The following is a 24,219-nucleotide window of genomic DNA, read 5'->3' as shown; positions in this document are numbered from 1 at the left end:
GTTGTTCGACTCCCAGAAAAGGTGATGGACTCTCCTTCTATGGAGGTTTTTCAGCAGAGGTTGGATGGCCATCTGTCATGTATGATCTAGTTATGATTCCTGCATTGCAGGGGGCTGGACTAGATGGCCATTGGGACTCTTTCCAACACTACAGTTCTGTGCTTATATGATATATGTGTTTTCACTCCAAGTATAATTTTAAAGCTCTTCTGTATCATGACATGTAGTGGTTCTGACATTTCAGTGTTGTTTTGTCAGCTACCTAACCTGAAAGAGAAGTCAGTCTCTCGAAATAAACATAAGCTGGTAAACAACCATCAACAACTTAATACCGGTATTTAGTATTCTAAATTGTCCCCCCCACCCCTCCTTTTTAGTTAACTTTTGGAAGTTCATTGCAAATTGATGATCTTCATTGGCATTATTTGGAACAGCCATGTTATTATTGTGGTTTATTTTTTAAAATATAAAAGAAGACATTTATTACTACAATTGAGAATAAGTTTCACTGAACATTATGGGATTCACTTCTAATGTTAATAATTTATTATTTATATGCCACCTGTCTCATTTGGTTGCCCCAGGTACTCTGGGCTGCTTCCAACAAATTATAAAGCCAAAGTAAAACATAAAACATTAAAAACTTCCCTATACAGGGCTGCCTTCAGATATATTCTAAATGTTAGATAGTTGTTTATTTCCTTGGCCTCTGATGGGAGGGTGTTCCACAGGGCAGGCATGACTACTGAGAAGACCCTTTGCCTGGTTTCCTGCAACTTCACTTCTCGCATTGAGAGAACAGCCAGAAGGCCCTTGGCACTGGACCTCAGCTGAACGATGGGGGTGGAGACGCTCCTTCAGGTATACTGGGCGAAGGCCGTTTAGGGCTTTTAAGGTCAGCACCAACACTTTGAATTGTGCTTGGAAATGTACTGGAAGCCAATGTTAATCTTTTTGGATTGGTGTTATGGTCACAGTGGCTGCTTCTATCCTGGCAGCAGCTTCTAAGAAAACTGTGGCACAGTTAAGAGCTGTAGTTCCGTGGTAGAACATTAAGTAAGATCAGTGTAGTTTTGGCCTCTGTGTATAACCCAACCAGCCAAACCCACTCAATGAGTCATGAATGGTGGTCCTTCAAGAGTTTGATAAACATTCTGTTTATCAACAGAATGCTGCCTGAGTACTACAATAAGCAGAGTGGTGTAAAGCACAGTTTGCCCCAATATGTGGCTGGTGGACTGCCTTCAGCATTGTGGAATCATAAGTTGTGCAGTACTAGTTATTATAGTGAGCAGGGTTCCACACAGTCAAAGGACCAGCCAGATTCTGATGTTCACATATTAGGTGTGGAGGTCTGGTGGGGGAATACTGTACTTACACACATAAACAATTGTGTACCATATACAGTTTTGTATCATCAGTATTTGGAGATGAACGTATGATGAATGCCATCTGACAATGGGCAAGTTGCAAAAATGAAGTTGTGGAAACTAGCAGCCACAAATATCAATGACAGGTTTTACCCTAAGGTCTTCATCTGGTTTCTCAGCAACGGCAAGAATAAGTGATCATACGATGGGCCAGTGGTGGAACATCTGCTTTGCATGTAGAAGGACCCAGGTTCAATCCCCAGTACAGTGGTACCTCGCAAGACAAATAACTCACTAGACAAAAGCGTCTAGCGATTCTTTGTTGCCTCGCAAGACGAAGCTTTCTATGGCCGCGTCTCGCAAGACGGGGTTTTTTTTTTGCTGTCTGCCATTTGTTTCCGCAAGACGGAAATTTTCGTAAGACGGCACAACCCGCGGAACAAATTATTTTCGTCTTGCGAGGTACCACTGTATTTCCAAGTAGGGAAACACAGGAGACCTGCTACCAGACAGTATAGAGAAGACTGAAGCTCTGTGTAAGACAGTTCCTGTCTTCCTTAATGTCAGGCACTATGCAACATTTCTCATCCTTGGTTTTTTGTTCTATCCTAAAGCAACATGCTTGTAAGTGGCACTTCTGAAGTACAGTATGTTTGACTGGGATGGCCACTGGTCTTAGTATTGTGAACAATATTTCTACAGCTTTTGATGTATTTAATCTTCATCTGTTCTCTGTTCTTTCAGCCAGTGCTTCTTTGTACTTAATCTTGTTACGGTTCTTAAGCTTATCTCCATCAAAAGAAGTCAGCTTCAGAATGGCAAATAATATAAGCAAGGTTAATTTCAGCCACCAACTTGTGAAATATTCTATGCCAGTGTTTCCCAGAAGTTCTCTTTCATTTTCTGGGACCACATTCCACCCCCCCCCCTTAGCCCAAGTACTTTCTTTATCAAGGAAAAAGGTGGGGTGTAAAGAAATATATAATAATAAAATAATAATAATAATAAAGCACACCATTATATTATAAATGCTAAATAAGCACCCTGTATTAGAATTCACAAAAGCTGCATACTATGTACAGTTTTTGTAATTTTCAATATGAACTTTAACTCTCTTTTTTTACTTCATAAGTTTCCTGGAGTTGCATCATTCAGTCACAGTACAATATCGCAGTATAATACAAGTACTTTAGTTTTCTTAATACAAACAAAGATTAAATCCCTAAATGGCCTCGGCCCAGTATACCTGAAGGAGCGTCTCCACCTCCATCATTCAGCCCGGACACTTTGCGGTCCAGTGCCGATGGCCTTCTGGCGGTTCCTTCACTGCGAGACGCAAAGCTACAGGGAACCATGCAGAGGGCCTTCTTGGTAGTGGCGCCCACCCTGTGGAACGCCCTCCCATCAGATGTCAAAGAGATAAACAACTATCTGACATTTAAAAGACATCTGAAGGCAGCCCTGTTCAGGGAAGTTTTTAATGTGTGACATTTTAATGTATTTTTAATCATTGTTGGAAGCCACCCAGAGTGGCTGGGGGAACCCAGCCAGATGGGTGGGGTACAAATTTATTATTATTATTATTATTATTATTATTATTATTATTATTATTATTATTATATAATAATTTTCTTTGTCTTCAAAGCTAGAAGCTACAAAAGGACTTAAGTATGCACTCAATTCCCCTCTTAAAACTGAAAGCATGTCATGTTGCTTTTCAAATTTCCCTGGGTTTGAAAATCAAAGTTTGAAAAAGTACCCCACAGTATGCAGGTGATAAAAACCATCACCTGCATGCTCAAGAGGTTTGATAAGAATCAAGTGAAACAATCTCCTGAAACCTTCAAGTATGTGTGCAGATGAGACCTTACGAAGGTGGCAAAATAGAGAAACACATGCACACTGACCACTGACACAGACTACAGTGAAGAGGAATAATTATTTGTTTTAATTCACTTTGTGTTTACATTAAGTCCATCCTCCATTACTGTACCAAGTTAATGAATGACTAGAGAATGGCGGATGGTTTGAGGCTACAGTATGATTGGGAAATAGAGAAGCTTGTGCTGGTAGCCTTACCCCCAGTGGTAATCCAACAGATACTTTAAATGTGAAAAAGTTGTTTTGCTTGGTGAAAAATGTGAAAAAGTTGTTTTGCTGGTGTTCTTAAACCTTTTTCAGGTACCATTTCTCAGCCTACTCAGATATCCTGCCTCCTGTATCTGTCCCTCTCAACCATGGTTTTTTTATGCAGAGAAACAGATTTGAATTTAAAGTGACACAAAATCTCATTCACAGAAAAGCTAACCAATTTATGACTATTGTGACTATTGAGGGCACATCTTTTTCCTGTGATAGAATGCTTTAAGAAAATTGCAATTGAAAAATTCAGTGCAACTGTGCAGTAGATTATAATATGCCTTTGTTTGCAGTAGACTGCTATTGTTTCTTACTAACAGTGGTGGTATTCTATTAGTGTGTAGTAGAATTTAGTAAGCCTGTAAGCTATCTAAAATATTTGTGCTTGAACTGGAAGATTGGATTTAATGCGCTTGAGTTTTAATTTTTGAGAAAACCAGGCTATGTGCGAAAAATTCTTGGCCTTTTTCAATCCACTAGTGGGAGTGTGAAATGGGCTTATGATTTTTATGCATTTTAGTTATAATTGGGTTCAAAGCCAAATATTTATCTGTAAAGCCAAGGGTGAGACCCAGAAAAACCTTTGAATGGTTGAAGGGCAAGAGTGATATCTCCAATTTCTGCTTGTTTCCCCCATGGGAATTTGTTTTGTGGGCTCATACAGCTTCAGTGGGAGGGAGGAGGTGGGGAAGTCCTGCTGCAGAAGCAGACCTCTGTTCACAGTTCTCTGAAACCTGCCCATATCCTTCAGTGATACAGATATTCCAAGGAGATATGTGATAATTTTGATTTTATCCCAGCCATCAGTTTGCATGAAACTCACGTGAATGTTGTACGATCAGGCTATGACTTTTTCCGTAAGTTGCATCTTGTAAATTTGCTGCTTTGTGAGTTGAGAAATAAACCAAATATTTGAACTGCAGCGTTGGAACACAAAATGACTTCATGTATCAACATTGAGGAACGTGGTGCATTTGGAGACTGTTTGATTAGGGAGACCAGGTTGCCCGATTTCTCATTTCAGTTGAGAGAGCGGGGGGAGAATTGTAGAGGGTGCTTCATTCATAAATCTGTGTGTAGCAGCATATCACCGGTGACATGCTTCTTCTCACTTTCAAATACGTTTTGTCTAATGGAGGTGAGAGAAGGGCAGTGGCCTGCTCATAGAGGAGCATCCACTTCATTAACAATATCTGACTTTATTTTAGGACTGCATAGTAGGAAGCAAAGCTAGGGAAGCTGCATTCCCAGACCTGGCATTTTGGTCTCTAGGAAGCCAGAGCCTGAGGCTCAGAACACACACTAAGTGTAGTGACTTCGAAACTTTGCATAGTGTATTGTTTGGGGACTTCCTCAAGGAAGTTGATAAGTCTTTATTTTCTCTTCTTTCTGATCTTCCTCCCCACTCCCCACCTCCATGTCACCTTCCTTCTATGGAGCTTGACTTGAAGAGAATAGATTTATAGTTCTGCAAACCTGCATTTGATGCTTCATTCTGGGCGGAGAACAAGAGAACACACTGCACCAAAACAATATGACCTAGTGACAAAAGCTAGAGAACTGACCCGTCTACATATAAAAAAGTGTGTGCTTAAACGAAGTCTGAAGCTGCCTACTTATTTCTTTTTAAGATGGTCTTAATTTATGTATTGCCAAATATGCAAATAGGAGTCAGATAAAAATCAAATTTACATAATTCTTGAAAAATGTAGCTTCCTAGGCAGGAGAAATCAGGTCACAGGGCAGAAAACCACAATACTAGTTCCAGGCAGCCAGAATCTCTCTCTCTCTCTCTCTCTCTCTCTCTCTCTCTCTCTCTCTCTGTGTGTGTGTGTGTGTGTGTGTTTGTGTGGTGTGTTTCTAAGAGCAACTTCATGTGTTTCATGGCAGTTTGCTCTCAAAATGCAGTGAACATATCTTCTGTAGCATGCGTGCTTCCTTGTCTCCCCTTCCCCAGTCCCAGCCATTCAGTGAAATTCTGCTATTCACAGCTTCTTGAGCTTGTGATCAATATTCTCCAATCAGTGTTCTTACTAGCTTCACTCTTCTCTTCATTTATAGCTTAATTCTTGCCAAAGCGGTTTCATTTATCTTCAAAATTATGTAACCCTAAACTGAAAAACAGTTCACTTCATTTTCCCTGTTAAATATGAAATTAATAATGCAAAATGTTGAACTAGCTTTTTCAAATAATTGCAGTTTTTATTTATTTTTTTAAAAAATTATATATAAGACATGCTGTGTTATCCCATTTTACAAAGACAAAACTACATGCGAATTTGTAGCACTAAGAATTGGAGCAAACACAAGAATCAATTTCTTTGAGAGAAAGCTTAATCCTATCAATGTTGCAGCATTGGATAATAGCTCTGAGAATTATACTTACTCTGTTATTTTTGGAGTTTTTCCTCTTAAATAAGCATTTCCAGAATATGTAGTTTTAGAAATAGTTCTTTTTTGGTATTTTGTGTTAATCAACTCAAGGGATAGTTTGTTCACTGAAATGTTACATCTTTATTTCTTTTTCTGCAGTTGCACTAAAATCATCCAGTTCTGCAAAGTCTGACAGAAATGGTATTCAAGAAAGTGGCAGAACTATAAAACCGAGAGAGACCATGCTAGAAGGAGAACTTTTACTACAGGTACTTGTGGTTATGTTGAAAGAATTTCTGTGGGAAATAATCTTGGAACATGTGTTTAATTTGCTTCATTCATCAATAGAAGCGTAAGCAAAAACTTTGCATCTATTCCAGTTACCACTTCAGGCTTTTCTTTAATCTTTTTCAAAGATCAAGAACATAATGCCTTACTGTGTATAATGGGTGCAAGAAATAAACTAATGAAGCAGACGCAGTAGCTAGCAGGGCTACAACCTTGGTTCATGATTCCTTCAGTGTTGCTGGCACCTGGCACCCAACGTAGACAAAAACCAACTCCTTTTTCATGGGAGCAGTCATGACAAATTGGGTGACAGTATCTCAAGTTGCCCAAACCCAGACAAAACAGCCACAGATGGGACTAAACCACTTTCCAAGAGATATAGTAGATGTTTGATTAGATGATGGGCCACATTTTCCTAGATGCAATTTCTATGGTAACATTCCTATGAAATGGTCATCATGTAACATTATTACACAAGTGTCTTTGATTTAACTTTGGATTTAATTTTCACATTGTAAAACGCTTGGACGTTAGTATTGCATGCCTAATGTACTAGCAATCTCTCTTGGGGGTTATTGTAGATTTTATGTAAATGCTTTGAGAATCGAAAACTTAGTTTTCTGCTGCTGATTTGCTGTTTGGTATTGGCCAGAATAATAAGTGTGGCTATATTAACTTTTTCCTGTGCTTCTTGTAATATATATTAAATTAAATTTTTAAATCCTCTTTTTCAACATGCAGTATCCTCTTTTTCAACATGCAGTATCAATGTATTTTTCAAATTAAACTTGTTGCTGTTCTATCTTTAGGCATTAAACGGCTTTGTGCTGGTGGTCACATCAGATGCACTCATATTTTATGTTTCTTCTACAATCCAGGATTACTTGGGTTTTCAGCAGGTAAGCACTTTTTCCTCTTTCAAAAAAGAGTACAGTACTTTCAAAGTTTCGTGTCTGCTTCGTGTATCGAAAGGCAAATTTATTTGTCATGGTGGCTTCTAGAGGAATCCCAGAAATGGTAACCTCCCTGGGTAACAATGGTTGATGCAAGCAGCTCTTAAGGAAACTGTAGAGAAACCTCTTATTAAAAACAACAACACTATGACCTGTTTTTAAAACTACCTCTGTTTCAAACTTCCAGCTTTTGTCTGTTCCATGAAGACACTGGGGGAGATTATATGGAGAGTTGGGCTTTGTCACTTGCTGCTATCAGTAGCTCTCTTGAGGTTTCCATGTGAATGTATGTAGGTGGCACAAGGGTGTGTGCACCAGCCCTCCACCTTCCCACTTTCAGTGCAAAGTCCTGAAGAACAATTGCAAGCACATGTGCGAAACTCAGGAGGGTCAGAAGGAGAGGGGTCACCAGGTGTTGCACAAAATATGAAAATAAGTAAATAAATTTTGCAGCTCCTATGAAAGGATTAAGAACTCTAAACAATCATCAGCACCCTCAAAAATTAATGTTCTTACTATGAGATTTAAAGTTGATTTAAAGTCCATAGCATAAATGTGACTTTGATTAGTAGACTAGTCCCCCTTTTCACAAGAAATGGTAATATATTTTATTATCTTGATTCCAAATTAAGCAATAGAAATGCATAACCTAACTTATATCCAGTTGTTGGAACTTTGGCTGGCACTGCATCAGTTGAATGCATACTCTAGTTAGATTTGAAATAAGCAGATCAGTTTCAACCCTGTTCAAGATACGCTTAGCACCTTTTGGATGTATTGCAAGGATATTGTGTTCTTTGTTTTGTCCCCAATTGTATAAATAGTTTTAATAAACAATTATAAAGGATTTTAAAAACTGGTTTTTGCTGGATTAACTTTCCTTCTTTATTAATTCTATAGGAGTCCATTAATTGTAGTGGACTCTCTTACTTAAAATGTCATGAATTGTAATATTCTTTGTAGCAATCAAGCACAGGAATATTACTTAGCATTTTCTTTGCTATCGTTGTTTCTTGAATATAGTCTGATATTATACACCAGAGTGTATTTGAACTAATTCACACGGAAGACAGACCAGAATTCCAGCGCCAGCTTCACTGGGCTCTGAACCCCGTACATTCTACAGATTCTGGACAGATAATGCAAGGTTAGTATCTGTTAGTAGCACTAGCAAATAATTTGTGTCTGTCTTTACGAGACATACCTAGGAAGAAATGTTTATAGGTATTGAGAAAACTTCACACTGCCTTCTCTCCTACTACCTGCAAAGGTGCTTATCTGTAATGGGGACTGATACTAATGGGACATGCATTACATATCTAGAGGTTTTCCAAATGGCAGATATTTATAAAGTGTGTTATGCCTTAGCGATACCTCCCACTGTCATTCTTGTTTAGAATAGTATTTGAAACCTTGGTTACAAAGGGAGTTGCCATTATCATATGAATGAATGTTTGTCTAAAAGGAAGTCTTAAATGATCTTTTCATATAGGTGATAATGGCTTTTCACAGTCCGCAACATATTATAACCCAGAGCAGCTACCTCCAGAGAATTCCTCTTTTATGGAACGAAACTTCATCTGTCGATTACGCTGTCTCTTGGATAATTCATCTGGGTTCTTGGTGAGTACAGAGTTGCATTAATGTCTGGTTCACACCTAACAGGATACTATAATTTCAGATTTTTCACTCAATTTTTAAAAGAAACAAAAAGCTATCATAGCTATTCCACTTCTGAATCCTGTATGCGTGAGTAGGACTATATTGGCCTTGAATCGGAGCTAGCAAGTGCATTGCCCTAAGCCAGGCATAGGCAAACTCAGCCCTCCAGATGTTTTGGGACTACAACTCCAGTGGTCAGGGATGATGGGAGTTGTAGTCCCAAAACACCTGGAGGGCCAAGTTTGTCTATGCCTGCCCTAAGCGGAAAAAACAAGGAAGGTCCTCACAGTTTCCAGCAAATTGAGTGTGGGAATATATGCACAAAGCTTGTTCTGCCCAGTTTCTATCACAGCGGTGTCATTTTCTGAAAAATTAAAATATTGGTAATTGATTTTTCAGTGTTACAAATTCGTTTTTGATTAAGTTGTGCAATTTGAATTGTATTGTATTAATATTTTTTAATGATGTGAGCTTCCATGAGAGGGTTGTAGAGTCCCCAAAGGAGGTCTTTCTATACCCCAATAAATATTACTGTCTTTTTCTTTAAAACTTGTGAAATAAATTAGTTCATCTTTGAAAATACTTTCAAAAGAATTGTTTAAACTATAAAAAAAAATTGCATAAAAGCAGCTACTTCTGAAATAACAGTAAGGGGATTCACTCTCAATAGTGAAAAGTTTCAATGGCAGTTCATCAAATCTCTTAATTTAAGATTCACTATCCTTTCACATGATTGGTTGTTCCATAGTAAAATTGGGTAAGCTTGCTCTTTTGGATGATGTTTAAAATATACAGTGGCATAGCTTATCACAGTCATACCTAACAAAAATGAAATTGTATCTAAAAATGTGGCATGAGGTTATAACTGGTTTTCTTCTTTTAAAGGCCATGAATTTTCAAGGGAGACTAAAGTTTCTCCATGGACAGAACAAGAAAGGAAAGGATGGCGCTTCTATATCCCCTCAATTGGCTTTGTTTGCAGTGGCTACTCCTCTTCAGCCTCCATCCATTCTTGAAATACGTACCAAAAACTTCATCTTCAGAACTAAGCATAAGCTAGACTTCACACCTACAGGATGTGATGCAAAGTAAGTGCAAGGTTATCTGAGGACAATTATACAGAATACAGTAGCTGAAAGTCAGAAGTACAGGTTAAAGTTGTAATATGTAGCCCCAGTGGCAATTGTTCTGCAGCCTTAGTCCTTATACCCTTTCCATTGAAGTTCAGCTAATTACCCCCTCTAAATAAGTACAGCTTCATTCATGATCATTTCATATTTAATGACCAAAATGTACATATTTCAGAGAATTACTGGTCAATAATGAATTTAAGCCACTTTTTCAGGAAGCAAGATACGGAACACTATTATTATTATTATTATTATTATTATTATTATTATTATTATTGGCAACATTTGACTGTTGCGAATTGCCGAGTAGTTATTATTTTCTGCTTGTTCAGTGGGAAATTCTGATTTTATTTTGTTTATTTTGGGTTTTGTTTTATTTTATTCTTCAAGCTCTTGAGCTGTGAAAGGATTGAGTAATATATTTTAAATGTTTTAAATACTTTTTGCAGAGGACGAATTGTGCTGGGTTATACTGAAGCAGAACTCTGCATGAGAGGAACAGGATACCAGTTTATCCATGCAGCTGATATGCTTTATTGTGCTGAGAATCATGTCCGAAGTAAGTGCGCTCTTGTGCTGAGCGATGAAGCAGAACAAAGTGTGCCAAAATAAATTCAGAAATGTATCCAAAATTAACCTTATTGTTTTTCTAATAAGGGCTTTTTTCTAGACATGTCCTTCGACTAAACATGTGAGCTTACGTTGAAAGAAGCAGTGTTTAATTTTCCCATGTGGATTCCTTTAGCTTCATTCTCCATGTTCCTGTCACATCCTGCTCTTTGCACTTCCTCTTCTCTGCCTCTCTTGCTGCCAGTTCAGCAGTTTTCTCAGGCAGATGGAAAAAATCTCTTCAAAGTAGTCAAAGTCTAAATTTAGAATGTTTTCTGACCTTGATGTATTTGGATCCCTTTGTCACAAACTTTGACCATCTCTATAGCTTCTGCTGAAAGGGAGTACTCTTTCTTTGTCCTATATAGCACTTTATTAGAGATGGCTTCCATTCTCCTTTCCTTACTGAAAGCATTTTTTAAACTACAGTTTCCATAAATATGGGAAATAACTTTGTTTTCTAAAAACAGTTAAAATATTCCACATTTTTGTCCTGTTTAAAGACACCCCTTCCCCCCAAAAATACTGAAAAGTTTTAAATAAGTTGCAGTTGAAACCTCTTGGGTTCCATAGCTTTTATTTCTGTTTACCCATGAAATATTGGCCATATTTTTACATAATACCAACTCATGGTTTAGCATGTTATGTACAATTTGCAATGAACTTGGGCTTGCCTAATTTCTTTTGCTTCTCCTATACAGCTGGGAAGATAATTTTGGAAGCTTTTATTGACAGATTTAGTTAACCAGAATTTAACACCAACTATGGTCTGTTTAATTCAAGTCATATTCAAAACACGGTTTTCTGAAGCCAAATTGTTTAAACTAACCAGGGTTAGCATTTACCACAATTTCAGGACTGCACAGTGAAGGGAAATGTGATTTGTTAGAAGCAGAACCAAAAGTTTCAAAAGCTATTCCAGCTATACAAGAGTAGTTGTGTGTGGAGCACACAATCCTGAGACTTAATTATGCTTTTGCATTCTCAGCAAACTATGTTTTAGCCTGACATGCAAATGCAGTCATTGTGTTGTTGAGAATAGAATACAGAACAGTAGGTTGGATCCAAACTTAGTCATATCTAGAGCAAACCACTAAAATCAATGGGACATGAGTCAGTCATAACTAAAAACCCATCAGTTTAAATGGATATGCATTTGATCCTGAAAATTAGCTGGACTTAACCTTTTAAGTGGTTTTGATTTGCTTAGTTTGTAAGTTCTATGTAAATAAGAGTTCCAAACTTTTTATTGGGCTTCATTAAAAATGCTTCTCTCTTTTTTCCTGCTCAATTTTTTAGTGATAAAGACTGGAGAGAGTGGTATGACTGTGTTTCGACTTCTTACCAAAGAAAATCGATGGGCCTGGGTTCAAGCAAATGCACGCCTGGTTTACAAAAATGGGAGACCAGATTATATTATTGCTACACAGAGACCTCTTACGTAAGTAGCCACCGACGAGTAGAGACACTGCAGTTGGGATGATCTATTCTAAGGCTATCTTATTCAAAACAGAGATATAACAAAGTGGTTAACCAGTTTGTCCTGTGGGGAGAATTCTAGCCCTGTACTTCCTATCCTCCCACTAAAAGCATTTTCTCCCTATGGAGCAAGTGCAGGCAAAATGTTGGCTCTGTGGTTACTTATGAGAATCTTGACAATGCCTGCTTCCCCCTTAACCACAATTAATCAGCGCTCCCTTTACCTGGGATCTGAAACAATGGCTTGCTTGGTTTAGGGGCTTGCTTAATGTTTTTTTGTTCTTTTCTCTGTGGGTAGTTTGGCCCTTTTTACAAGGCAATATGTATTTAAAACAATTATATTAAACTTTTTAAATTGTTGTGGTGTTGCTGTATGAGTTACTAGTAACCTTCAAAATGGGATAAGGTGGGTTAATATTAAAGGCTGAAACCCAAAGCAAGTACATGCTAGAGGCTTGCATTAGCCTAGTGTGAAATTATTTGCTTTTATTGTCTCTGAAGAATAACTACAATATCAGAAGCTGCTTTTAACTCTACTCAGTTTGAAGAAAGCTTTTTCCCATACAGTAAGGGGAACTGTTACTAATCAGAAAGGTTTGATGCCCCCTGAGGTGCATAGAACTATCTTCACCTTTTTGGATCTTCGCCTAAATACAGAAAAGTAAATATTCTGTAACATGTTTCTGTGAATGACAAAATCATTTAAAATACTTGTGTGTCCTTTTAGTTGTTCTTCTTGATTATTAATAATATGCAGAATATTCATCATATTATTGAATGTTGTTTATAGATACAGGATTGATAGAATCTCTAATCTCCATTAGCAAATAGTTTCAATATAAAAATTGAACTTAATGACTAGGATGCAAAGTGTCCAGTCATCTCTCCCTGCCCTTCCCTGTGCTTTCAAAAACATTTTGCCATGTGGAATTGGCAGAAGCTAGGGGTGTCTTTCAAAAACATGTTCAAACTTCCTGTAGGCATAAGGAACCTGTCATGTGGTCCTTTGGATCTAGGTCAATATGTAAATTATGTTTCTTGTCTCCCAGCCTACCATTAGTGTCTGCTTCTTATATAGGTGCACAGTTTTAGTGCTGTGCCTTTCCCCCACTTATAATTGCTTTCTGTGTCTGTTCAGGTACTGGGAGAGTTTGTTGCAGCACTAAAGTAAAATACGGCTTTCCTTTCTTTCTTACAATTACTGCTATATTAACTTGCTATTCTTGTTATTTTGCAATTCAGAGATGAAGAAGGGGCAGAGCATTTACGGAAGCGGAACATGAAGCTGCCCTTCATGTTCGCGACAGGTGAGGCTGTGCTCTATGAAGTGATGTTTCCGCCGCCTGGCTTAATGGACTCTTCTCAGGCAAAGGTTAAAAGCAGCATTGGGAAAGGAGCTTCTTCTAAGACTACACTGCGCAAAGAATCTGTTGATCCCAATTCACTTCTGGGTGCAATGTTGCAGCAAGATGAATCTGTGTATCTCTGCCCACCTGCTCCAAATAAAATTTCCTTTGAGAGGAACCTTTTTGCGGACACCTGGGATGAACTGGGTAGCATGATGGCCTCTGATTGGCAGGATAATGTTTTACCAGTGAGAAATAACAGCATTCTGAAACAGGAGCAGACTGAGTGCCCCCAGGAAAGCAACTTGATGCTTCCTGAAGACAGCGTGGGACTTTTTCAGGATAACAAAAACAGTGAACTGTACAACATCATGAAAACTCTGGGTGTTGACTTTGAAGATATAAAATGTTTTCAGCAGGATGAAGAGTTTTTTAAAAACGAACTTTCTGGGGCAGATGATATTAGAGACATAGATATAACTGATGAAATCTTGACCTATGTTCAGGAGTCTTTAAACAAGTCTGACCTCTTGTATTCGGGTTGCCAGCAGCAACAGCAGCCCATGGTTCAGAACTCTACTTGTTTAATGCAGCAGCAACTGGAGCAGCAGCAGAAGCAGCAGCCAGGGGTGGAGCAGCAGCAGCAGCTGTGTCAGAAGATGAAGCACATGCAGGTCAATGGGATGCTCGCAAACTGGAACTCTGTCAGCAGCATGCCCCTTAACCCTTCACAGCAACAGACACAGCCATATGCCTTTTCCGGCATGCAAGAAGTAACTCAGGAGTTCCCTTACAAATCTGAAGTCAACACAGCAACATACGCATGTAGGCAGGAGTTCATTCCCTACAAGCAGCCCACCAGCATGGTGTCACAGCTTTCAGATTTTACGCAGATAGACTTCCCAGTAGGAAGCTTTGACAGATCATCCTATTCAGGGTCTTCTGGTCTGGAGGATTTTCTCAGCTGTTTGCAGCAGGTTCCCGAAAGTCAGCCTTGTGGAATAAACTCTCAGCAAGTTATAGTAACTCCACAGACGTGCTATGCAGGTGCTGTGTCAATGTATCAGTGTGTATCTGAAACTCAACCAAACAGCACAGAACAAATGCAGTATAATCCTGTGGTATCCGGACAGCAAGCATTGCTAAGCAAGGTATGGGATTTCTGAAATCATTTGTTTCGCTTTGGAAATGTGCTATGTCAGTGTTCTGAGAGTTGCTCTCTAGCTAACAATTTTAAATATACAAATGAACTGTTACCATCTGATTGGTTTGCATCTTAATTTGTGCATGGATTTTTATTCAGTGGGCCATCCTAAAGAGACCTAAGGACTTAGCTGGGTAGCATGAATTTTCTGGTAACCCTCCAATAGAATCCTTTTCTTCTGCTGCCTCATTATCGCTTAGCAATTATTTTAACTGTAACTATGAAGAGAAAAGGATCAGTCTTGTCAAATGGTGAATTATTTGCTTCATTAGTCTCAGGAAACTTAATTTTGCTACATTACTGTAGGTAATTTAGGATATTTAAAGTAGTGATTAATGCACTTCTGAATAGGAAAGAAATAGATTTAAACAATATCTACATAGAGTGTGTTCACATGGTTAGCATCAAATGCTGTGAGATTATTTTCGGAGTTATAAGGAACAATTAGAACTGAAATAAGTGTAGGACAATATTATCTTTAGTGGCTTCACATTATTTGTGAATGAAATTTGACTGGCATTCAGAAGTTTGTGGGATAGAACACATTTATGATGTCTCTTTAGGACAGCATTAGGAGGAGAAAATTGATGTGGCTGATGATGGTTATTTGGTATAGGTGAGGTCTGGTGATGAGTCTTCCAACCCCAGCTGGCAGCTTCTCTTGACAAACTCTCATATGGGCTGATCTGTAAGAGGATCTTGCCTTGGGACTAAAATTGGACTTTCTGATCTTTAAACCTTTTTAACCTCAGTTCTGTTAAATTTGTAGGCAACACACAGGTAACGAAACCCCGTTGATATATCTTAACGATTACTTGCTGCTGCAGACAAGGATTTCTCGAACTTTCTACTCCCAGGTTTCACTTGAGAGGGCTGAAAATTCACGAGAGCCAGAAAATGACAGAGCCAAAGGCAGAATCAAACACAAAATGATAGTAGACAGAGGTAGAACTTGGCAGAACCAACTGGCAGTTACTGGCATTTTCTATTGACACCTACTTTCTCTTTGAAAATTGCTAAATTCTTTGCCACAGAAATTTCCTTTGTGGCAAGGAGGTCCATCATTCAGTTTTTCTCAACCTAAATATAGGCATTGGCTCTGGAGGTGTTGTGACTCAGCACCCCCATTTTAGGTAGAATTTGCTAATCCAGGGGCTCCTTGTGGAGAAGGTGTTTTGTTTTATATTTTCTCTCCCATTCTATGTGTCTCAAAAGTCATTCCTGTCATTGAGTCTTGCCTTCTCCCTTTGCACTGAATTTGTCACCTCAAACCATGAAATAACTTTATCCCTACCCTGAAAAATCAACCTGCTGACTTCCTTCAGATCTCTTCTCTCTTTATATTCCCTTCTCTTCCCCTCCCTTTTTCTCTGTTCCCTGATGCTGTTGATTTTATATATATATGTGTGTGTGTGTGTGTGTGTGTGTGTATGTGTATATGTATATGTTGTAGGCACTTCTCCTTTTCATCTCCCTCAGACTCTCTTATTTCTCTTACACTGCTTCTCAGTCTGTCCATCATCTGTTTTCCGTCTCTCTTTCTTTCTCTTTCTTTCTTTCTTTCTTTCTTTCTTTCTTTCTTTCTTTCTTTCTTTCTTTCCTCCCCTCCAACTTTGCATGCTACAACCTTGCTCTCAGAATCACTACCACATGTTCCTATGCGCCATGCATGCAAGATGCTGCTGCACTTGCATTGGTCAGTCCAATAGGCTACAGTATGCCCAAGTACTTGATGCCCATCTGGTAGTGGACTTGGGCCCACTGATGGCCCCAGACCCTCCGCTGGAGAAGTACTGCTGTAGATGCAGGGGGGGGGGGACAAAACACTACAAGATATTAGAAGCTGACCACTGCTTAAAGCTATGTTTTCAACTTTTAATACAGTGTTGCGTGGCCAGAACTGTAATCCTTCCATAGCTGTAATAGTTGACATTTTTCCATCATTGTTTAAAATGCAGCTGGGTCTGCCTTCAAGCTATGATATTTGACTCATTCAGTAGCTCTCTGACTCACCCAGCTTGAAGGTTTACTATAGTTTGCATTGAAACTTTTTTTTTTTACTCCAGTAAATTTGAATTCTGAGTCTGGGACCCTATAACAAAGTCCACAGTAGTTTTCATTAGTTGGCGATTGTCCCCAACAAGTGTTATAGAAGTATAATGTTCAAAACCAAAATAGACTTTAATGTGCCGTATAGTACATGCGAGACAACAAATGTAAAGAAACTTTCACATAAGCCCTTTGTTTGGTTTGCCATTCTCTTTGCTTAGCTTGGAGCATATATCCAAATTCCAAACTAGAGGTTTTCTAGAAGGACTCACATTCATCCTGTTAGAATTTTTTTTAACAGTTTATTTCTTCTTCAACTGCAGCCTTGGGATCTAGATCAATTTCTAAGACGTAGCATCCTTTAGTGTATAAAGTCCCTTGTGACAGTTCCCCCAAGACCACTTCACTGAGCATACTCTCCATGTCTTGCTGCAAAAATATTCATCTCTAAAAATCACCTTGAAAACATATGCAGTTCAGAAGCTACAGTGAATTATTCTTGTTTACATGAACTTGGCATGTAATAAACATTATGGGCTGCAAGTGTAAAGGCCATGGATGTGAATTTCCCATAAGCTATAACAACAACAAGCAACAACCAGAAGTTTCCTTCCCTATCCCTCACTACATGGGCCAAGAAAAACCATTGGATCATTGGGAGAATTACCAGTGTACACATGCAGGATAGGGAAGGGCAGAAAACGGCATTGAGGCTACAGGGACCATCCCTGGCCGTTAAACTAGATTATGCCTAATTTGCACATTGCCTTGATTAAATAAAACAGCAGTCACGCTGCTCTTATTCATTTTAGTAAACATGAATTGAACAAACTATTTTTTTACAGTTCCAAGTCTCAATAGATGCTTACAAATAATGGCATATGATATCTTATCAAATTTAAGCTTCTTTATTTGTGTAGATGCTTACATTTAATATCATCTCTCTTTTGATCCATGGAAATAAAAGAGGCTGACTTCCTCATAACTGGTGAAATTCAGTATAGTGTAAGTGGACTTTCTCTTTCCTGACCGGACTTTCACTTTACTCTCCTCCCCGCCCCCAGAGTTCCCTGAACCTCCCTAATCTGCCTCTGAATGTCTCTTAACCCTCTGGAGCAGGGTTTCAAATAAAATTTTGATTTTAAAGGGGAAAACATTAGTTTTAGACTGCTTGTATGCTTGTATGCATCAGAATATGTGCTTTTCTAAGAGCAGTCACCTGGAAAAAAATTGTTGATAACATTGCTTTTAGATTTGACTTGTATCAGTTCAATATGTTACCAGTTAATTTTATGAAACACTGTATTGCTGAAAAAGAAAACAACCCCAGCATGCAAGAGGAGGAAAAAAGCACATAAGGCTAAAGCTTGGTTTTCCTCTACTCGTGCATATAATGCCAAACCATGACATGATAAGTTGTGCATTCTACGAAACTCTTCATTAAAGCTTTGTGCTTGTAGGATTTATATGTCTTGCTATAAAGGTCAATGACTTGGGGTAGAACATGCTCTGGCAGTTTGGAGTGTATGCTTGCACCGCCCTTGGCTGCACTTTCGTTGGCCTTAGTTGGTGCTATTGATCTTTTAGAAAACCTCCTCTGGGGCCATCCAAGTCCACTCTTTAAGAGAACATCACTAGCCTTTGCATACGCATCCACCGTTCATCCCACAAAGAGACTTTTTGTTAATGCTTGTATTTATTATTATACATCCTCTCGGTGTAATTATTTGGATCATGTGATTATTCATGTCTCAACAAAAATTGCATTATAGAACGTTGCATTTAATAGCGCGGGGTTGTCTTTATGATTTATAGCATTTCTGAGGGTGCTGATGTGTATATTTTTTGATGCACTTTATGCTCATTTTAAGAAGAATTCTCTTCAGGCTTTTTGGAGCATCTCCTTTTGGCCTGAAATGAACTTGAAAATACTCTTAAGAGGAAGAGTTCAGTGAAAGGAATGATTCAGACAAGAGCTAGTGGAACTTCCATTATATAAACTAGAAAGATTTAAAGTTAGGGGTAGCCAGAAATCAGGTTCCAAAATATTATAACTGACAGAAATATAAATTAAGTTTTTGACCTGTTAAGGCACCAAGATTCACTAGGGGTCAGATCAAGTGATGCAAAATATGCTTTATTTTCCAGGTCCTGGATTTTGTTGTAATTTTTCTCTACAATGGACAAAAAGATTTCAGAGCTGTCAAATGGCTCAGTATCCAAAAGTCTAAATAGGTTTCAGGAGGTTGCAGCAGTTCATAGTGGTATATGTTTTAGGCTGCAGTCGTGTACACATTTATCTGGGAATAAGTCCCATTGAACTCATTGGGGATAATTTCTGAATAGACATATATAGGATTGCACTGCATATCTAAGTTATAGTGTTAGAAATGAAGTTATTTGTATTTTATATTTGTGTATAATCTATTTGATAGAACACTTCTTCAATCAGAAGGTATTGCATATTTGGAAACCAGGCTAGATGTTTTACTTCTCCTTTTGTTGATGTTGCCTGTGTTAGAGCTTGAAACTAAAACATTTGAAACAAAATGTGAAATTTAGATCTTGGATTCAAAGACTGAAATGTGATCTTTGCTGCCTGTGAAATAATGTTTTTATGGGTAGGTGGGCGAGTGAAATTAGAGCAAAATCCAGAGTGCACTAAATAGCAGTGAATATCTGCTGCCACCAAATGCAAAATACTCTGAGGCTGTTTAGCTAAAAATGTATCAAAAGATTTAGAACTCATAAATTTTATGAAATTTTCAAGAGCAAATTCATCACCATAATAACTTCTAATAATTTGGCATTGAAATGGAATTCCCTAAAATAAGGTGGTATGTTCCACATACTTGGTAGACTGCCAAGGCATGCAGAATTATTTTAGTTTGTACTTTTAAAAAGCAAATTATAAAACCTCCAAAGAGCTTGCCCAGGGTCTATGCCAGGGGTCAGCAAACTTTTTCAGCAGGGAGCTCCTCAGACCTTGTGGGTGGGCTGGACTATATTTGGGGGGGGGGGGATGAACGAATTCCTATGCTCCACAAATAACCCAGAGATGCATTTTAAATAAAAGGACACATTCTACTCAGGTAAAAGCACGCTGATTCCTGGACTGTCCGCAGGCTGGATTTAGAAGGAGATTGGGACGGATCCGGCCCCCGGGCCTTAGCTTGCCTACACATGGTCAATGCTGTCAGCACCTATGGACTGTTGAGGGTATCATCTTGAGGTGGGGTGACGGGGAAGAAACAAGCCTACTTGAGCAGATATTAGGTAGATACTATGCTAGGAAGATGAAAACCATAAGTTGTTTTTTACACCCACCCACATCTCCCTGTATTATATGGAGAGACTTCAGAAGAAGAAATGGGGGAAATGAAAGCTTTTCTCTTTCCATTCAGCAGAAACCAATCTTTCCTGCTGTACCGCATAGGCAAGAATCATTTCGGGAAGCTGGGAAAGAAAACAGTTGTCCTTTCCACTACTCCTGTTAAATGTGTCCTGTTGAGATTCTGTGTTGCATATTTTCCAGGATTTACAGGTGTTGGTATAAGTTGCATTTAGTTTTCATTGAAATAACTTTTCACATTGGCTCCCAAAGGACCTGAGTGCAACTAGCTTAAAAGGTAAAGGACCCCTGACAGTTAAGTCCAGTGACGAACGACTCTGGGGTTGCTGCGCTCATTTTGCTTTACAGGCCAAGGGAGCTGACGTTTGTCTGCAGACAGTTTTTCTGGGTCATGTGGCCAGCATGACTAAGCCACTTCTGGCGAAACCAGAGCAGCACACGGAAACGCCATTTACCTTCCCACCGGAGCGGTACCTGTTTATCTACTTGCACTTTGACGTGCTTTCCAACTGCTAGGTTGGCAGGATCTGGGACCGAACAACAGGAGCTCACCCCATCGCGGGGATTTGAACTGCCGACCTTCCTATCGGCAATCCCAAGAGGCTCAGTGGTTTAGACCACAGCGCCACCCGTGTCCCTTTGCAACTAGCTTAGCTGGGATCAAATAGTTTCTGCTTAAGCATTGAAATTAGGATACTGCATGCAGGATCATTTATTCTGTACCTTGATATAAATTAGTAGTGTTAAGAAGAAAGCAATTTATCTTTAATAAGACCTTGCCTTTTTTTTTCTAGTTCCAGAATAGTTTTAATGGAGGAAATATGAATGATGCATATCCACCGCAATTAGATGTTGTCAACACCCAGCCTGGAACACATCTTCAGCCTCTTCATCATCCAGCAGAACCCAGATCTTTCTCTGATTTGGCATCCAGTGGTTTTATGTAGTTCAAGAACAAAGTCATATAGAGAAAGAGATCAGGACTGGATTATTGAACAGAGATTGAAAATCATGTGTGGTTGCACTTAAAACGCATGCATATAGGATTTGTCATCCCAAACCTAATATTTATAGGTGGAAGTTGGAGCTGTAATCGTGGCCTAAAAGTGTGCACATGTAATTTTCAGTGAGAGTGAAAATATGCACTATTGCAATATTACTGCATCACATTGTAGAACATAAGATAAGGCAAATGGTTTTATGTTTAGCAGATAAAATGGGCACTTTTGACAATCTTATTTGGAATGGTATAAGATAGTTAATCTTAGATTATTTTAGGCCTTTTAAAAAGCCATGTTCTAAATAGAGGAGCAAGTGAAGCACTCAATTTTTTATGTCTTTCCCGCAGTTAACTTTATTTAGTAGTTTTTCAGCTTATCCTTTTACTTTACATGTCAGCTTCTAGCACTTTAGTAGAAGGTTTAATACAAGGGTTTGATACACAGTTTTAGGTTTTGTACAACCAAATCCATTGCATTCCTCCTTTACAGTTAGCCTTAAGTGCCTCACAACTTTGCTACCTTATTTCTGAAAGGAGGAAAAAGGAAAAAGTTAGGAAAAAGGAGATTCACTGTAAGAACAAATCATATTTACTTTGTGACTATTCAGTGATTACTTAGGTTTGTTTTTAAAAACCTAGAGACCTATAAGCAGTGTATTCCTTCTCTATTAAATGTATATTGTTTTTCTTTAGAATTTGATATTATTCTGTATGTGCTGAGTTTTTACTTTGTTAAAAGACTGGGATTTTTGATTTTGTGTTTTGTTGCGTTTCTGCATTCTTCAGGTAGAACAGGGTAAAAACAGAAACATTTTAGGAGAAAATTGTCTCCTCGGGATTAGCTCTGAATTTCAAATACTGAAAACATGTGCCTTATCTTGTGTTACAACACTTGTCGAATGGTCTCTTAAAAAAAAAAAAAGTACAAGGCTGCTCTATGCAAATACTTCCATTTAAAGTGGTTATTGAGATAGGTTAATTTTAAAAGCCAGTGGAAAGCAGTGTCTCAGTAGCAAATAGTACTAAAGTTTACTTTTGTAAAATAAAATTTCTACACTGAGGGTCAAATTTTGATTGGCTGCTGTTTTTCAACTGTTCCAGTGGGGAGAGGGTCTGTTCATGTTAAATATCCCTGATGATTGCACTCTAAAAAGAAAAGGCTATCTTTCTATGTGTATGTGAATTCACTTTAAATGTCTTTGTTCAAGAGATGAAAAAAATGAAAATTTATTTTAGTTCAAAATTAGAGAGAGATGATCCTTGTAACAAAAAAAGGATATTTTAAGCTTTGTTTTTAAAAATGGAAAACATTGTATTGGATTTTTATCTGAGGATTTTTAGAATCGCATACACCAATGTTTGGTGTTTCGTAGTAGTTTAAATGGAGGAGGGTGGGGTGTGTACATGTTCAAACAAGTGAATATCCTTACATGCTGTTAATATGTAATAAGCACCATTTAATGATGTCTTTGTAAAATATTTTACAAACAGTTAATTTTAAAGTGTTATTCCATATTATTAAAATGTCTATTGCATACATATGTATAATGTAAATGACAGTGTAGACTCTTCAAAAAAGAAAAAAATAATAAACCAACTCCCTCCAGGGTGGTGTTTAAATTTTTGATGAGAAAAGAGTTTCAGTTAAGTTTATATATATATACGTTTATATAACAAGAAGGAATGTTTTTGAGGGTAAGGTTGTATGGATAGCGGGAGGTGGCTACTCATTTTAATCACTTGAAAGCTGTGTTGTTCTTTTCATCTTAAATCTGAGTCATGGTAAAAATTTTGCTTACACAAATTGTATAAACTTGTCCTTCTAGAAAAGATGGCCAGGCAGTTTGTAGACCTTCAAATTTAGGATCTAGTGCTGCTTTTAAAAAGGAAATACTGTTTGATACTATGTTTCAATAATAGCTATGAAGCTTGGGCTATAATGCCCTTTAAGCATTGAACTTTGCTTTGGAAATCACTAAATGCATTAGATTAATAGCCATTGATTGCTTCTTATTATCTTCTTTCCAAACAATTGCTGTAATATTTTTTGTAACAGTATCTTATTATTACAAGAGTAATGTTGACAATCAGTAGCTGTACTGTAAAATGTGAAAGATTCAAAGGGATAATGTAGGGTTGTTGTTTTTTTAAGAAAAAGACCAAAACAAAAACAAAAAACATAGAACCCCACAACAAATCATGACCTGCATATCATATCACTTCTGCTAAACCAAATATAATCCCGTCACTAAGTGCCAAGGATGCAGTACAAATTGGTGTACTGCTTTATTGTAGGCTAGTTTAATTCTGTTACACGTAATATCAACTTGTTTTTCTGCATTAGCTGTGTCTATATGCAACAAACCTATGTATTGGTGGTGCACTGTTGATCTACACCAAACTGTTCTCAAAAGTGATGAATTGCTGACTTATTGCCCCACCAACCCCACACTTACCCTCCCACCTACAAGCAAATTATTTCCTAGTTTTAATCAGTATTAGACTACCCATTTTTGTAGATTCTGCCTTGGCTTTTCCCCTGTCTGTCTCCCATCACCCTTTGTTATCTATACTTTATGTCATGCAATTAATTTCTTACGTGTCGGGGTATAATTTTATAGTGCTTTTAATGAGCTTCAGTCAAACTTGTAAAGCATAATATACAACAATAAAATATCACCTGACTAGAGCTAATACGTAATTTTTTCCGCAGCACACCATACTTTATTCCTAGCTCTAGAAGATAATACAGAAACTCGAAAGTATATCATATAACTTTGTTTCCACGAATGGACAAGAAAGAGGGATGGACAACCCTCTTTCATACAAATGATCCAACATTGCTAGACCTCCCTCACTCTAACCATCTGTTGCATACTCCCTCAGGTGTCTGTCTCCGGCAAAGGTACCAGCTGAGTTTGTGTTACTCCCCAGTAACAGAAAGAATTTCAAAATGCTTTTGGTGCCTTTAAACCCCTCCTTCAAGTGCCAAACAGAACGCAGTAGAAAGGATGATAGAATTCAAAACGAGGCCTCACCTAGTTCTTGCTGCTACTTTTAAAACAATTGAGGTAGATCTAGACCAGAGCTTTCCAAACTCGTATTTCGTGGCATGTTAGTGTGTCGGCTGCAGCGTGTAGGTGTATTGTGTGAGTGCCCTTGGCGCTTCTCTGGGGCTGGAAAGTTTAACCTCCATTTTGCTAGTAAAACTGAATTACTGTGTCGCGAAATGATGCACGTCTAAAAAAGTGTGTCACCAACATGA

At 38.2% G+C, this 24,219-nt stretch overlaps 1 protein-coding gene across 2 annotated transcripts in view; it reads left to right on the top strand.

The window, feature by feature from the left end:
• AHR (aryl hydrocarbon receptor) overlaps window positions 1-23,643 on the top strand; it is a 48,283-nt gene extending 24,640 nt beyond the window's left edge. For both annotated transcript variants that reach the window (XM_088653973.1, XM_035128917.3), the window contains 9 exons: window positions 6,042-6,151; window positions 6,980-7,069; window positions 8,147-8,270; window positions 8,616-8,746; window positions 9,671-9,873; window positions 10,365-10,474; window positions 11,824-11,965; window positions 13,246-14,500; window positions 20,749-23,643. In XM_088653973.1, the coding sequence (XP_088510099.1) occupies window positions 6,042-6,151; window positions 6,980-7,069; window positions 8,147-8,270; window positions 8,616-8,746; window positions 9,671-9,873; window positions 10,365-10,474; window positions 11,824-11,965; window positions 13,246-14,500; window positions 20,749-20,901 (2,318 nt within the window). In that variant the 3' untranslated portion in view covers window positions 20,902-23,643. The remainder of the gene's footprint in view (window positions 1-6,041; window positions 6,152-6,979; window positions 7,070-8,146; window positions 8,271-8,615; window positions 8,747-9,670; window positions 9,874-10,364; window positions 10,475-11,823; window positions 11,966-13,245; window positions 14,501-20,748) is intronic.
• Window positions 23,644-24,219: the final 576 nt, after the last annotated feature.

This window comes from Zootoca vivipara, chromosome 11 (genome assembly GCF_965207765.1).
Source record: "Zootoca vivipara chromosome 11, rZooViv2.hap1.1, whole genome shotgun sequence".
NCBI lineage: Eukaryota > Metazoa > Chordata > Lepidosauria > Squamata > Lacertidae > Zootoca > Zootoca vivipara.
This window is presented reverse-complemented; position numbering and strand designations above follow the sequence as displayed.